The following is a 14,517-nucleotide window of genomic DNA, read 5'->3' as shown; positions in this document are numbered from 1 at the left end:
ATTTGAAAGCATTACAAACTGCGTTTTAATGCGGCCTCGTTTCGATTACTTTAAACGTAAATGAAACTTATACTAAGGTTACAGTTAATTTATTGTTAGGTCTAAAGAATGGTGAAACCGTCGGTAACAGCTAGTTTTGTACATTGTATATAAGTGCTTATATAAAGAGTTATGTTAAATACCTTTATTATTATTATTATATAGTATAAGTCGACTATGAAACGCTTAATTTTATAATGAATGTATAAATATTAACACATTCAGTGCCACCGACTCGCCCGGAGAGTCCATATAAAATTTATTCCAGTGCCGTAAACTCGCCCAGCGAGTTCAATGTTTTTACTCTTTCTTTCGCAAATGCATGGTGTATTTTCTGCTTAAAATAATACTGAAGACTAAATATACCCTAACCTAAAGAATTTCATAGAGGGTGCGACTCTACGGTTCTGGAATTAAATTTACGTGGACTCTCTGGGCGTGTTGGTGGCACTGAATGTGTTAAATAGGAACAAAGGCAGCCTTATTGTGAGAACAGAAAAGTATAAACTACGTACAAAATAAATGAGAAACTGTTGCTACATTTATGTTGTTTTATTTACCTTGTTTTATATATACGTAGAACAATAATTTACTACCTACACGATGCGAAACACGTTCATTTGTTCTTTTTACGTAAATAAGGTAGGTAATTTGTGTAATACATATAGTGCATACATATAGTCTTTGGGTATTTTACATACTACAAAATCTGTATTACTTAGGTACCTACTTATAAAGAGTGGAAGACATATTTTGTAATCTGTGTAATCTAGTGCATTTGTCTGTATGTGCGGTATTGTACATACTATACAATCTGTATAACTTAGGTACTTATAAACAGTGGAAGATATTTGTAATAATCTATCGTCAGGAAAATATTGAGGAATTATATTAGCTGTTTATGTTACGTCTTGTTTAGTATATTAGTCCAAAGTTTCTTGTTTATAAGGTTTATAGTGGGTTATCCTGTTTAGAATGCTTTTGGAGCCGTCCGTGGTTTCATTAGTCGTTTCATCAACTGGTTTGGGTGTTTGGCCATTCGTACTGAGTCAGGAAAATAAATAAATACAAACTCAACAACATAGCTATAACTTTTCATTTATTTTTAAATACTCAATGCATTTAACAAAGCGTTGTACAACGATCACAAACATCAAAATTTTCTATAAAATTAAATTCAATCCACATTGTAAATAATTGTTACAACATTTAAAGCGTTTATAATTGATCAATAGTTGTGCAAACATTAAATATGTGGGCCTCTTCATATCAGACAGAGAAAGAATCTTTAGAACAGGAATCAGAAATTTCTAGAACATTCTTGAACATTCTAGCAACACAATTTCACAATATATACTTGAAATATTTATCGTATAAAATAGCACAGGTACAAATAAACAGTAAATCTTCAACAAAAAGGTTGTATATTTAAAGTTACGACGGAGTTCAATGCCTCTTTTATTGATTGTATGAAAGGGACAATATACTTATACATATACAAATTTATACCGTATATAAATTATAGAAAGATTATTTATGTTTTTACCCAGTAAATGGTGACATGGTAAATAACAATTAATAACGTCCAATATGAGTAAACCCACACTATACAATAATAATATACATTTATTATAAAACGTTTTCTAACAAATAATTAGAGTACACTGTAAAGGGGAAGTACAAGTTACAATATGTAGGTAAATATTATAAAGATTTAGTATAAAATATAAGAAAACCCTTTTACATTATTATACTCCTCAATTCTGCAATACTGACAACTTATTATAGTAATGACCGATGCTCAGGGGATTCTCATATTTTTAGATTTTAGGTGAAGCAAATAGATTTTAAATTATAATATAATATATATATATAGTAGGAAATAGTTTAAAATAAGTTGTATCTATGTGTATAACTTTACTTCTTTTATAACACAATTTCACGATTAAACAAGATTATAAAATAATGGCCAAAAGAAAATTTTATACCAAATAGAAAATACTGAAAAATAATAGGTATGTAATAATATTTCTGTAACTATAATATGTAAAAGTTATTACATATACAATGTGATAGGGGTGAGACTTCTAACCCGTTAAGGCTGAGTAGTACATCTAATTGTATCGACAAAAGTCGGGGGGCGAAGGGGTCGAATCCCCTCCCCCTAAAAGTTATGTTAAAGGTTGCATGCGTCGTAGAAACAAAAAAAAACGACAAACAGTAGCTAATAACCTTGGCTAACTAATTCATTACTTTTTTCATATGTTTGATAATGTTTGGTGAGAAAAGAAATCATTTGTGAATTATTTTTACCGAAAAAATCACTATTTATCACTACTTTCAATTAGGGGTTCAACCCCCATATATTTTTTTTGTCGATAAAATTAGATGTAGTACTCAGCCTTAACGGGTTAGAATTCCAACCCCTATCATTGTATATTATATATTGTATTATTGGATATATATATAAGAAAAATATACATCTATTTGCTTCCCAACAGTGGACAGGTACAGACAGGAATACAATATTCTATTAGCTAATTAAAGCGAAGGACGTATTATTGTCGTTATTTAGTTTATTTGGTACCTACACACATTTAATACACATCAATTTATCTAATTTATACAGATCTAAGCAATATTTGGGTATTCCATGAAATCAGATTATTATAGTCACATTTTAAACTCAGTACTTTAACTGGTCAGTCAAATTATATAATTTTAATTTAAAACTTTGATATTCATTGTTCCTGGATTGTATTGTATTTAAAATACAATCAATGATATGGTATTATATATATATATATATATGTAAGTATTCATTCTATATTATGGTCTTTTTGGTATGTACAGGGTGTAATATTTTCGTACACTATTGTCGTGTTGACTCAGACTGTGGCAAGTGTAAGTAAGCGTTTATTATACAATAATACGTGTACCTTTGATGTTGTACCATATCAAAATAACTTTGGAAAAGGACAGACTCATAAATACCAATTACTTATCTGTTACATACCTGAGTCATACGAAAGCTGCATTAATTCCACCCTGCACATATATCTGCATTATGTATTGTACATTACAGTACTGCAGAGTATGTCAACAACAACCAATGAACATGTTCCCATCATTTGTTACTGCGTTCATGGACACTAGAACAATCACAGCTAATAATTATACCATATACTGGATCGCCCACTAACCTATTATTACACAAAAGGGGACCCACACAGATAGATTAAGAATCGTTGTTTAATACATATAATATACACTAATATATAAATTGTATATTGAAATGAAAACAATAGATAATGATATATATTTTTAAAGTATTTGTTTAGTCTCGAGAGAGGTTCAAAGGGTCACCTGTCATCGATCTACACGTGTATAAAATTAAGGATGTTTCGGTTAAATTAAGTTGATGAAGTAACGTCTACAGAAGACTTATTTTTTTCTTTTTATTTTTTATGGAACAGACGAGCAGCCTTAATCTCCTGATGGTAAGCAATAGCCGTCGCCCCTGGACACTTAAAACACCAGAGGCGTTACAAGTGTGTTGCCGGCCTTTTAGGTTTAGGAATTTAAGGGTTGTTGGGAAATCGGGGATTGGGAAGGGGAAGGAATTGGTCACCCACACAACGAAACACAACGCAAGCGTTGTTTCACGTCGGTTTTCTGTGAGGCCGTGGCCCATTCGTGCCGAAGCATGGCTCTCCCACACTTTCAGAGCTGTTACTTACATACACGGACACACATCCTCATGTGAGTCCCTGTATGTGAAGTCACCTCTCACATGAGGTCCCTAGCCAACGAGGATTTAGTAAATAGATTTGATTTAGATCAGGTTATTTGGAAGATAGTTATTGTCAGTCATATTCTGTTAATTAATTTTCACCAATCATCCCACTAAACGATAATATATAGCTTATTATTAATAGTTACTATAACACATATATGAGATAAAACTATATAATTTTAAAGTCAGATCAGTGTCTTTGTAAAATCAATTACGCGGTGACCCCGTGATATTGCCCCAATATATAATTATTTTTCAAATCTCTCGAGACTTTAATCCGTAGTTTAACGCCCTTTTCTCAAAACAAATACAATCTTAATATGCAACGATACAGATAGATATGTATTCACGTGCAATATAAAATTGATAAGCTCCTTTTTCATCGAAACCCTATTCCCGTAGTATATCATGTCCAAATTACGTAAATAATACCAAATATATTTTGAGTAGATATAAATATAAATAGAATATGACGTATAATGCCTATATGAATCTCAGTTGTTATTTAAAATGTCAATAAAAAAGTATTTAAGTTGAATATATGGTTCCAAAAATTATACTTAAATGTAAATGAATAATAAGAATTTCACATGTTTAAATGATAAATATATAAAAAAGGTGTTATAAAATATGTTATACAATATATTAAGTAGTTTTAATGTGTTATACAAAATTGAGATCTAATCAAGCCCAATAATGTCTATATTTGAAGGAAGGCTATATACGAACATCGTAAGTCGGTTGTTGGCGAGACTGGACATGTTGGACTTTATTCTGCTGTTCAATTAACTCGTATAATCACGTAAGCTCAATTTTTAACACAAAACCGAAGTCTTTATAATAAAATACAATCTTCATAAAATAGATACGGTATATCAAGAGAATGTAAACACACCTACGTACAAATACCTTTTCGCTCATTTTACATATTAAAAAAATTCATTAAAATACTTTTCAAATCGTTATTTTAACATTTTAAAGTTCTCGCCAACAACCGAATGAAGCCTTAACACATAATACAATCCCAAACTTCACAACAAATGAAGATCACTTAAATCTACAAAATGGAAGACAAATCTTCATATCAAAATGATATAAAACAACATTTTACTATACATTTATACAATTCCAGTATACACAATAAAAACGATTCAGCGGAAGTTCATCACAACCAGAATAAACTATAAATATATAATTATACAACACGAAATATATAATGTACTTTATCATTTATAAACTCTTAATACAAAATTAAATCCATACAACTGTTTTCTTTTACTTACAAAATTAAATAAATAGTTAAAAACATCTGATTCGATTGGGACGAATTATTTAGGAATATTTTCTTTTAAGTATTTGGAACTATGTATATAAAATTAATCAATTCGTTTTTGGACCAGGAGGTCTGTGTACTTTTAACAGTGTTTTTATAAATAAACTATATGACCCGGCAAACTTCGTACGCCCTAACATTTCCTGGACTTCCACAAACAACTTAAGACCAAAATTTGCCAAGTCGATCCAACCGTTCTCGAGTTTTAACAAGACTAATGAACAGCAACTGATTTTTATATAAAAAAGATAAATATAATAATAATAATTAATTAATTAGAAGTTTTATAACGCACGTTTAACAAACTATACAAATAACATCAATTAGCAACATTTAACTTAACAATATACAGCGTAACAATTTTTCATTACACGAATATAACACAAAGTCATTGCGATCCAGCCTGTTTGATGGCAGTTCCTAAATTTATTGCAGTATTGACTTACAAAGTAAATGTTTATACATAAAATATAAGGAATTGTTGAAGATGATAATGATTTTATACAGAATCTCTGTATACTTTGGTCCGTTAACTTTGTTTCTTTTCGTTCATATAAATATTCAGATGTTATTTTACTATCCTCACATTCGTTCTTTATTTCTTCAATCCTCGAAGTAATTGTTTAATTTTAACTTTTGAATTATAATTTTCATTAACAAAAGTACGGAGAGAGAAAGATAATCCTTGATATGTATAATTCTATCTAGTGGTATGTATAATATATATATTATCAACAATCTATTCGATACAAGTTTACACATTGATTTCCTATGCGTTAAGATCGCCATCTATCGGTACAATTTGCTAAACTCGGTTACATATATTATACTTTTTAAAGATCTATTCGAACCTTACAAAATCACTGAAGTAAGGTTACATGAATTTCACGATAAATAAATAAAAATTATGTATTTTCCAAATTGTGCTTTTGGAATTTTTACTCCCGGATTTTTTAACTTTGGTAGTACATAGATGTTGGTTTTTGAAACTTGTTAATAATAAAAGGAACTATTTACAGGACACCGTCTTCGTTTATTGATATCAAATAGCTCCTGGTCACCACGATGAAGTAGAAGTTTTCAGCTGAAAAATTAGAGAAATGTGTATACAGCAACGATAGTTTTGTTAACATTTAATATTTTCAAAGTTAAAGCATTTATTTCAATTAACCCTTAATTAGGCACTATTGGAACGTCAAAAATTCACTTCACAAGGTCCTGAATTTCAGACTTGAGTTACTTACTATATCAAGAGGGAACTATCTAATTACGTTCTAAAAATGTGTAAATGATAATGTTCTTCAACTTACCTATAAAGATTATCTGCGAGATGACGTGGCCAGCGTCCATGTGGAACAGGGTCTTCAGGAAGCCAATGATGTACAGGACCAGGAATATTATCCAGAAGATGCAGTACTTCTTCAGGAGGCTGCATTTTTCCTGGAAAAATTAGAAGATAAACGTTGTTTAAATCTTATAATCATCATCATCAATGAGGCCCTGAAGGTCCACTGCTGACTATGGACTTCTACTTCAGAGGGTTTTGCTATATATAACCTCCACACTTGCCACGTAGGAGAAGTCTAGGTTTATCACTGAATCCCTTTATCGTAAGCGTCCACAGGTCCGCATCGTACGCAACGCACGCATCGCACGATTCGGACGGATCGCATCAAACGGATTGACTGCGTCTGGCGTCCGTACGATACAAGACAAAATAATATCTATTGCGTGCAATGCGTACGATGCGGGCCTGTGGACGCTTACCTTTAGTCTGCGACTTATATACGTCGACACATTGATAGTGACTTTCTTACAACTCATGTTGCAGTCACATTATGAATCAGTCCACAAAATAATTTCAGGTAAGGACCCTTTTTTTGAGGAGGCAAAATCATCCAATGACTTCTCCCGCCTTGGATGAGGCGGGAGTGTCAGACTCTTACTGACTAAAAACCACCCCGTTCCTACTCCTGCTGTGAGCCGGAGCCCCGGTAACCTGTTACGTTGTCCGCAGCTCCGGATAGGTAACCCTTACTTTTCATTCATCAAGACGTTCTACGCAAGCCAGTAATTGAAACGTCTAAACCCTTAAAAAACCATCTTACTTTATAAACTGCGTATACGAAGACCAGGTCCAGAAGGAACTTGACGACGAGCAGGACAATGAGGAGGACCACGATGGTGTACACCACGGAGGACATGGCGTACTCCACATCGTCCCTCTTCATCTGCGCCTCCGATATGTCCTTGATGTTCACCGCGAACGTGATCAGCAGCAGCGTCAGCACGAAGGTTATGATCTGGAAGACAGGAGGGGTTCAGTCAATCCTTGCTTAACTGATGTTGACCCAAAAATCGTTGTAAATTCGGAGGTGTTGCCTACGGCATTAAGCCCACCTCATGTACACATTCATGTGCATAAAGAATTAAATAAATAAATAAAAAAAAATAAAAAAATAGTGTTTAAGTGTGGGAGCGCCATGCTTCGGCACGAATGGGCCGCCTCGACAGGAGTGATACCACGGCCTCACAGAAAATCGACGTGAAACAACGCTAGCGTTGTGTTGCGTTGTATGAGTGTGGTTACCAGAGGCCCAATTATTAGTTTTAAGCCTATTGCCATAATTATATTGGACATAATCTTGAGTCCCTCATCTAAAGAGTAAATTCCATGCTTACGAGTCCTAAGCATTTTCGAAAACCAGTAATCGACCCTTAAACGCCTGCTCGATCAAGTAATTTCTAGATATGAGATAGTATGAATACGTAATTCGTTCTAAGCTTATCAAAACATTTGGAACACAAAGCGTCGTGTCGAATGTTCACGTACACAGCAAATACCGTAATCAGTTTGATAATCAATTTATATTATGATTGATTTAAGTACTAGATATTTATTGTATTACCTTTGATAGGAGGCATTAAACAGATTAATAAAATTAGGAAAATAGACATACAAACCTCAGATAATGTACCTACTTACATACTACCTAAATATTTAAGCTTCCTTTTAAAACTTTAGGGAACAATGAGTAAAGCTCCCTAAGAAAAGGGGGATCCTCCGTCTATGTTCGACTTCTGTCATCTGTCACTTTTGAAGTAGTTAACAGTTGGGTTGTATTGTTTTGATTGGCCGGCTTGAATAAACCAACCAATCAGAGCGCCGAAAACAATGACTTGATTGTGCCCATATCTTTGTCCCTCACAGTTAATGAGATACTCTTTTAGAAAGAAGCCTACCTCCAGTTCTCATGCCTCTTTAATATCATCAACGACCTGTTACAATCTACTCCTGGACTATTGGCATATCTACTCTGTGTAAGTCGATAGTCAGTTTGTAAATCGCAGTTTAAAAGGTGACGCAAAAGTGCTGTAGCCTGGTTCTTGTAATATGTATTACAAATTGTTACAGTTATTTTAATGTAAGTAAGTGCTTACTAATATTATAGTCTATTTATTTAAGTTATCTGTTACTTTTTCTATACTCTTCTTTCTTTCTTTAAGTGAGAACCTGCAATTGGCTTCTTGTTGCTATGTTTGCTTGTATAAATTTTTAGTTTTCCTAAAAATAAATAAATAAATATTAGCTCTTACGGCTTACTTACAGTATTGGCTAAGCCCATCACCATGCATCCTGTCTTCAGATCGAACACGAAGCAAAACTTGTCTAGAACTGGGAGCTCCATCCTGGCCTGAAATGTGAATAAATTTGCTGCAATACATACCCTTACACAAGGCTTTAGACACATATCATACAATGGTGAAGTAGAAAATAAAATATGTGTCATTATAATAATTTTCTCCTTTCTACCCTTTAATTTCAATTTCAGCCATGATCATCGATCGTCGTTTGTTTGTTTGTTTTTTATTCACGTCCAACGGAGTGTTAGTATCTACAGTATATTTGTATGGAGATTGTTAGAGGGGTGGAGAGTAATATATGTATGTAGTCGGAAGAGTTAGTATACTCATAAGGGTGCTTTTTTGACAGAGATGTGCTATGCTACGTTGCTGTGGACGCGTTTGGCTTCCACCTTTCATATACATTGGTACACATAGCTTAGCACTGGTGGAAACGGACTCAACTAAATTTTTATGTAATATGGAAATATGCGTGCTATGGATGTGTGTTATAGATATGTGCTATAGATGGCTTCCCTACTATCAATACATCCCATACTCGAGCTGCGCATCTTCCTTGCACAGCTACTGTGTGGCGGCGCATTTTCATAACACATCTTACTCGTACAGCTACAAAGCTTAGTATCAGTGGAAACGGTCACATAGTTCCAAAGCTTAGCTATTGCATCTTAGTATCATAGCTACATAGCACATCTCTGGTGGAAAATACCCTTAGTGATTCATTACTATCGTAATAACGTTCTAAGCATTTTTCAAAGCATTGTATTAGGTTACTAACCAAACAATGAATACGATGAAATCATGGCCGCCGGTTGGTACTACAATACTATTTTCGTATAATGTTTTTAAATAGATCAGAGCCATTGTTCAGAATGAATTTATGAATGGAACATTTCATTACTACTAATGTTTGTGTTCAGCAATAGTTTTACAAAGCTAGAACAATTTAAAACATAGCGTGATTCAGTTTTGTAATGTTTGAAATTATTTGTACCTACTATATACAAGTTATACTTAAGGATGGGTAAGAAACCCCTATACTAGATTAAAAATATACGATACTTATGGAGAAAACACATATGACTTAATTTAAACCACATTTTTGTTATCATCTTTGGCTGACAATATACTATAAATGAGCGAAATAGGTCCAGTAGTTAAGCCAAAAAGTGTATTTTTCTTTTTGAGCAAATTTTAACACTCTTTACAAATATGGCATTATAAAAGCCGCGACACATGTCCGTACCATTCCTAGACAACCTAGAACATTATTATGCCTCATCTGTAATCATAATCATATGGTACATGTAGCTGTTCACGCAGAAATATTTAGTTGTATTATGCTTCTATAGACGAGTACTACTTAAAGTTTCATTTAAGTCATATGAGTGATCTCCAAACTGAAGTAGACACGTAATTTGTTTGATTTATCTCCCACTCTTTAATGGGTTTTTAAATGAGGGCGGCAAAACAAGCGCTTGTGTTCTGTGTATGACATATACCTACATACGATACATAGCAGTGTATCATGGCATAGTATATAAGTGAAATAAAATCAAAAATATGTAGGTACTTATATTGTAAATAGATATGTATTAATCATTATGTTATCGGCTTACTCACGCAAATCACCGCGTCGTGTGTCGCGGAATGCTGCTCATGAATATGAGCCTCTAGCATGGCTTGAAACTAGTCGAGTTCCTCGTCAAACAATTATGTGAGTAAACCAATAACATAATAAATAATTAATTAGTATGTCTCACGAAAGTTATAATAAAATATAATATTATATGTAGTATAGATACCTTATTTGTTTTCTTTTTCCCAGTCAGTTAAGCTGGAAAGTAATAAAAATGTTCGTTGTATACACATAAGTAAGTAAATATGTATAAATGTAAATGAGAACGTGTTTAATTTACAAACGATTAAACAATTAGTTTACAAGCCATTAAGAATGTACGAAGGAAATGTGAAAGCAGTCTTAATATCTGTTGGATAAGGTGCATAGTGCTTTGTGGAGTTTGTCGATGAAGAATATTGTGACCATTTGTCATTTTGTAGCTTAGTTACCCTTTACGCAGCTTTGTAGGTTACGGGCCCCCTGACCAAAAGACTAGGGGGTCTAGTAGTAAAAGTCATTAAATATACATAGCTTACGTTTCTACACTACACCCAGTATGTCTTTAATGCTGGGGCCACACTAATGGAATGTGCCATTTGATTATGGCAATAATTGATGTTTATGCGAACATTTAAAGTTCATAATCGTTCAATTGTTTTCAAAATCAATGGCATATTCCATTAGTGTGGCCCCAGCATAAGTAGACATTTTGAGATTTCAGACATTATTTCAAAATTATTCTTTTGTCAAAATTGGATCGTCTTTTGTTCATGATTTTTAGGAGTTGTTTCACAATTTCTGGATAGCCGCTATGTATCAGATAATTTTGAATTAAGAACGTAATTTGTATGCACTATCTGTCACATAAGTTTATCGGGCACTTATATGAAGGTGGTGAAACAGGCACTTAAAGAATTTTAATCTGATTGTACCTAATAGGGTGTTTCATCTCAGTTAGGTTTTAATTGACCTATATAAATACCACGCCTAGGTATTGGATTTTCTACAGGTCACCAGGTTATGACTAGGTAAAGGCTATCGTTTAACACTATTTCCCATAGATTTAAGGTGGAATTTTGCAAAATATATCATTCAATGAACTACGTTATTATTGATCCTAACAAAAATCCACTTCTAAATTATTTGCGACTCATTATACTGTCAAAATCAAATCTAAAATTATACAGAAATGGCGCTACAAAAAGCTATTATATTGCTATATATTTTATAATGTCCCATTCTAGCTAATTTATTGAAATAATGTGCACACGGATTATTTTTAAACTAACATTTTCAACCATACAAAGTAGCTGCCTTTATATCTTAAATCTATTTTATTTTTACCCCATAAAAGTACAACACCTAAAACCCTCAACACCAAATTAGCAACCCTATAACAAAATTCAAAATTACAAAAAATAAGATAATCCCAAAATGTCACTCAATGAATTTAAAAAACCTAACAAGAGAATAGTAATGAATAGTAATAGTAATAAAATTGCAATAGTACATACCATTATCTGTTTAATAAGAGCTATCACATCGACACCACCCACAGAGAGTATGCACAGAGTAACATTTTAATACATTCACTTTAGTTTAGAGCGACAACTTCACTTTGCGAGGGGAACGCTGATTGAAGTCAGTACCGTGCTTAAGGGGAATACACGTAAAATATATTCACTAAGGCACAACGAACGGACAGACATTTTTATTTCCAAGTATTTAGGTGTATTCCACAATTCCAGTATTATACACAACACTTTTGAAAACGTCAGTACTTATCTGTTAATTAATGACGCTAGATGCCAATCGTGTTTTTTATTTTTTATTGATTGACTTTCAAAAGCAAATTTTTAGTGTCATTTTTGACTTTGACTTTGAAACACACCATTAACGCTTTAGCCAATCTTACTTCTGTACTTAAATCCGTCGCTACTAAGAAAACACCAATCCGTTTTTCGTATTAGCATCTTGACGTAATGAAAAACAAATCTGGTGTATACCAGTCAGTGGTGCTTCACCAATAAATCTAACTATTTTCAGCTGAATTTCAGTACATTATTACGAGGTATTTACAAGGAGATCCCCTCTGATCTTTCACTGCTATAATTTACATGTTTTTTATTACAAAGAAGCTTAGATAACGTAGCTATGGTATTTTAATCTAGACTTTGATAAATATTCGAGTATTTGAAACCAATTGAACACCCTATCTTAATGTAATTGAATTGTACCTAAAGTATTTGGATACACATTACACATTAATCTTGTCTATAGAAACACAAAAAAATTAATATTTGTGTTTATCCGTGATAAAAAGAAATTCTTAACGTGTAAGTAAACTCTCATTTTAAATGAACACAAAAGACATTTTGGAAAAGCTAACTTAACGTGTAAGTAAACTCTCATTTCAATTAAAAACAAAAGACATTTTTGGAAATCTAAACAAAATACATCTCAGTCCTTTATTTAGTCAGATGCTTATGGAAAAGAAACTCCATGAATACCTAAGAATTTTTAATCAATCACACTCACATTACAATTTCAAAAATGGCGACAAAAGCCAAGAAACATAGTTAGTTATATTACCAATGTGAAATTATAGGCTTGGCCTTAAGAGGGAGGCTGTGCGGAGGCTGCGCAGTGAGGTCCGAGCCGCGATCGATATCACTCGGGCGGGCGCCATGCTCCGATATCCTGCCTCTATATACCTACACGCCATTTATATGTCCCACAACGACCTATACAAAACCAGTATACCATCATCTCGCTTTGTATGATCTTGTCACATATTCAACGGTCAGTTTATACTGGATTTGTGCAGCTTGATGTGTTATTCTGTGACCAGTCAGTACACGCGTTTAGCACATAATGTCACCCCATCAAGTGTAATGAGAGTCTTGTGGTTATACCGACTCTTCATTATATTATGATACGATTTTTTCCGCTGATAGTCTCCTTTGTTGGGCTATAGTGAGTATGTACCTAGTATGTTCTTCATTCATCATCATCATCATCATCAGCCGGAAGGTCAGCCTCCCCCTTAGTCCTCCACGTAGAACGACAAGCCGCCACCTGCATCCACTGGGTCCCCACGACTTTTACGATGTCGTCGGTCCACCTAGTGGGAGGTCTACCCACGTTACATCTTCCGGTCCGCGGTCGCTACTCGATTACTTTCCTCGCCCAGCGGGCATCAGTCATTAGTGTAGTCCAAGCGACGGGGCCTGCCCATCGCCACTTCATTGTTCTGGATTGAAAGAATAATATTGGTGCAATTAACGGGCTCGAAAAGCAGGATTAGGAAAAGGGTGGTTTTTAATCTGTAAGTGTCTGATACTCCTCACCTCGCCCAAGGTGGGAGTAGACAGTAATGATCATCCCCTTTAAAAAAAAACTGCTCATACTCTGCAGTTACTAGGTACAGTATTATGTCTGTACGACCCGTCAAAGTAAAAACGATTGTTTTAAGTGATAGTGGGCTTGCTTTTATTATAGTCGATGAAAACAATTGAGATAAATATACTGACTGCGCGGTTAGCGCAGTGGATGGGCGACAGGCTGCTACACACCGCGTCCCAGATTCTTTGTGTGATCAACAAATTACTCAATCAAGTCAGAGGGTGACTTCTGTACTATGTATAAAACTATTATGCTTGTTAAATCAAGCGAAATATTCTAATGTTTTTTAAGGACGTAAAATCATCCAATGACTTCTTTTAGGCGAGACTAAAAACCACCTCGATCCTACTCCTACTTTTCGAGCCAGAGCCCCGGTAACCTGCTAGGCAGTCCGCATTTAAAATATAGTAGTGTGAAGAAACATTAAAAAAAACACTGAAATAAAAACCACTAAGTTTAAGTAAATTTTAAATTTTATCTCTGACTAAAACATCAAAGCATCACCTAATGCGATATTTTTGACACCACTATCACCCAATTTAGGTATAACCTCGACCCAAAGTAAATATCTAATTAACTAAATTAGCCAACACCGTTTTCCTCCTCAGTTTAATAAACAAAACACTATATTTTAAGATGACCCTCAACCCGGAGATACTTTGCTGAAAACTAATATAA

The 14,517-nt window shown here is 33.8% G+C and overlaps 1 protein-coding gene across 2 annotated transcripts; it reads right to left on the bottom strand.

Annotated features, from left to right (window-relative positions):
* Positions 1-1,121: 1,121 nt before the first annotated feature.
* Positions 1,122-12,100, bottom strand: LOC118267813 (uncharacterized). 2 transcript variants are annotated; one of them, XM_035582034.2, is made up of 6 exons: positions 11,949-12,100; positions 10,619-10,650; positions 8,777-8,863; positions 7,277-7,471; positions 6,479-6,608; positions 1,122-6,252 (listed from the first exon to the last, which is right to left on the bottom strand). In XM_035582034.2, exons 3-6 carry the CDS (start codon positions 8,855-8,857, stop codon positions 6,182-6,184), a joined length of 477 nt encoding a protein of 158 aa, XP_035437927.1. In that variant the 5' UTR covers positions 8,858-8,863; positions 10,619-10,650; positions 11,949-12,100; the 3' UTR covers positions 1,122-6,181. The 2 variants fall into 2 exon arrangements, with proteins under 2 accessions (XP_035437927.1, XP_035437926.1); XM_035582033.2 differs by lacking the exon at positions 10,619-10,650 and having other exon boundaries at positions 11,949-12,087.
* Positions 12,101-14,517: the final 2,417 nt, after the last annotated feature.

This window comes from Spodoptera frugiperda, chromosome 6 (genome assembly GCF_023101765.2).
Source record: "Spodoptera frugiperda isolate SF20-4 chromosome 6, AGI-APGP_CSIRO_Sfru_2.0, whole genome shotgun sequence".
Taxonomy (NCBI): domain Eukaryota; kingdom Metazoa; phylum Arthropoda; class Insecta; order Lepidoptera; family Noctuidae; genus Spodoptera; species Spodoptera frugiperda.
Note: the sequence above shows the minus strand (reverse complement) of the source record. Positions and strands in the feature narration are given on the sequence as shown.

Excerpts from the sequence above, each read along its gene's own strand:
- LOC118267813 (XM_035582033.2), bottom strand. Across the intron at positions 7,472-8,776 it reads TGATGGGCTTAGCCAATACT|ATCATAACCTTCGTGCTGAC; the intron begins GTAAGTAAGCCG and ends CCTGTCTTCCAG. Across the intron at positions 6,253-6,478 it reads CTCGCAGATAATCTTTATAG|CTGAAAACTTCTACTTCATC; the intron begins GTAAGTTGAAGA and ends CTAATTTTTCAG.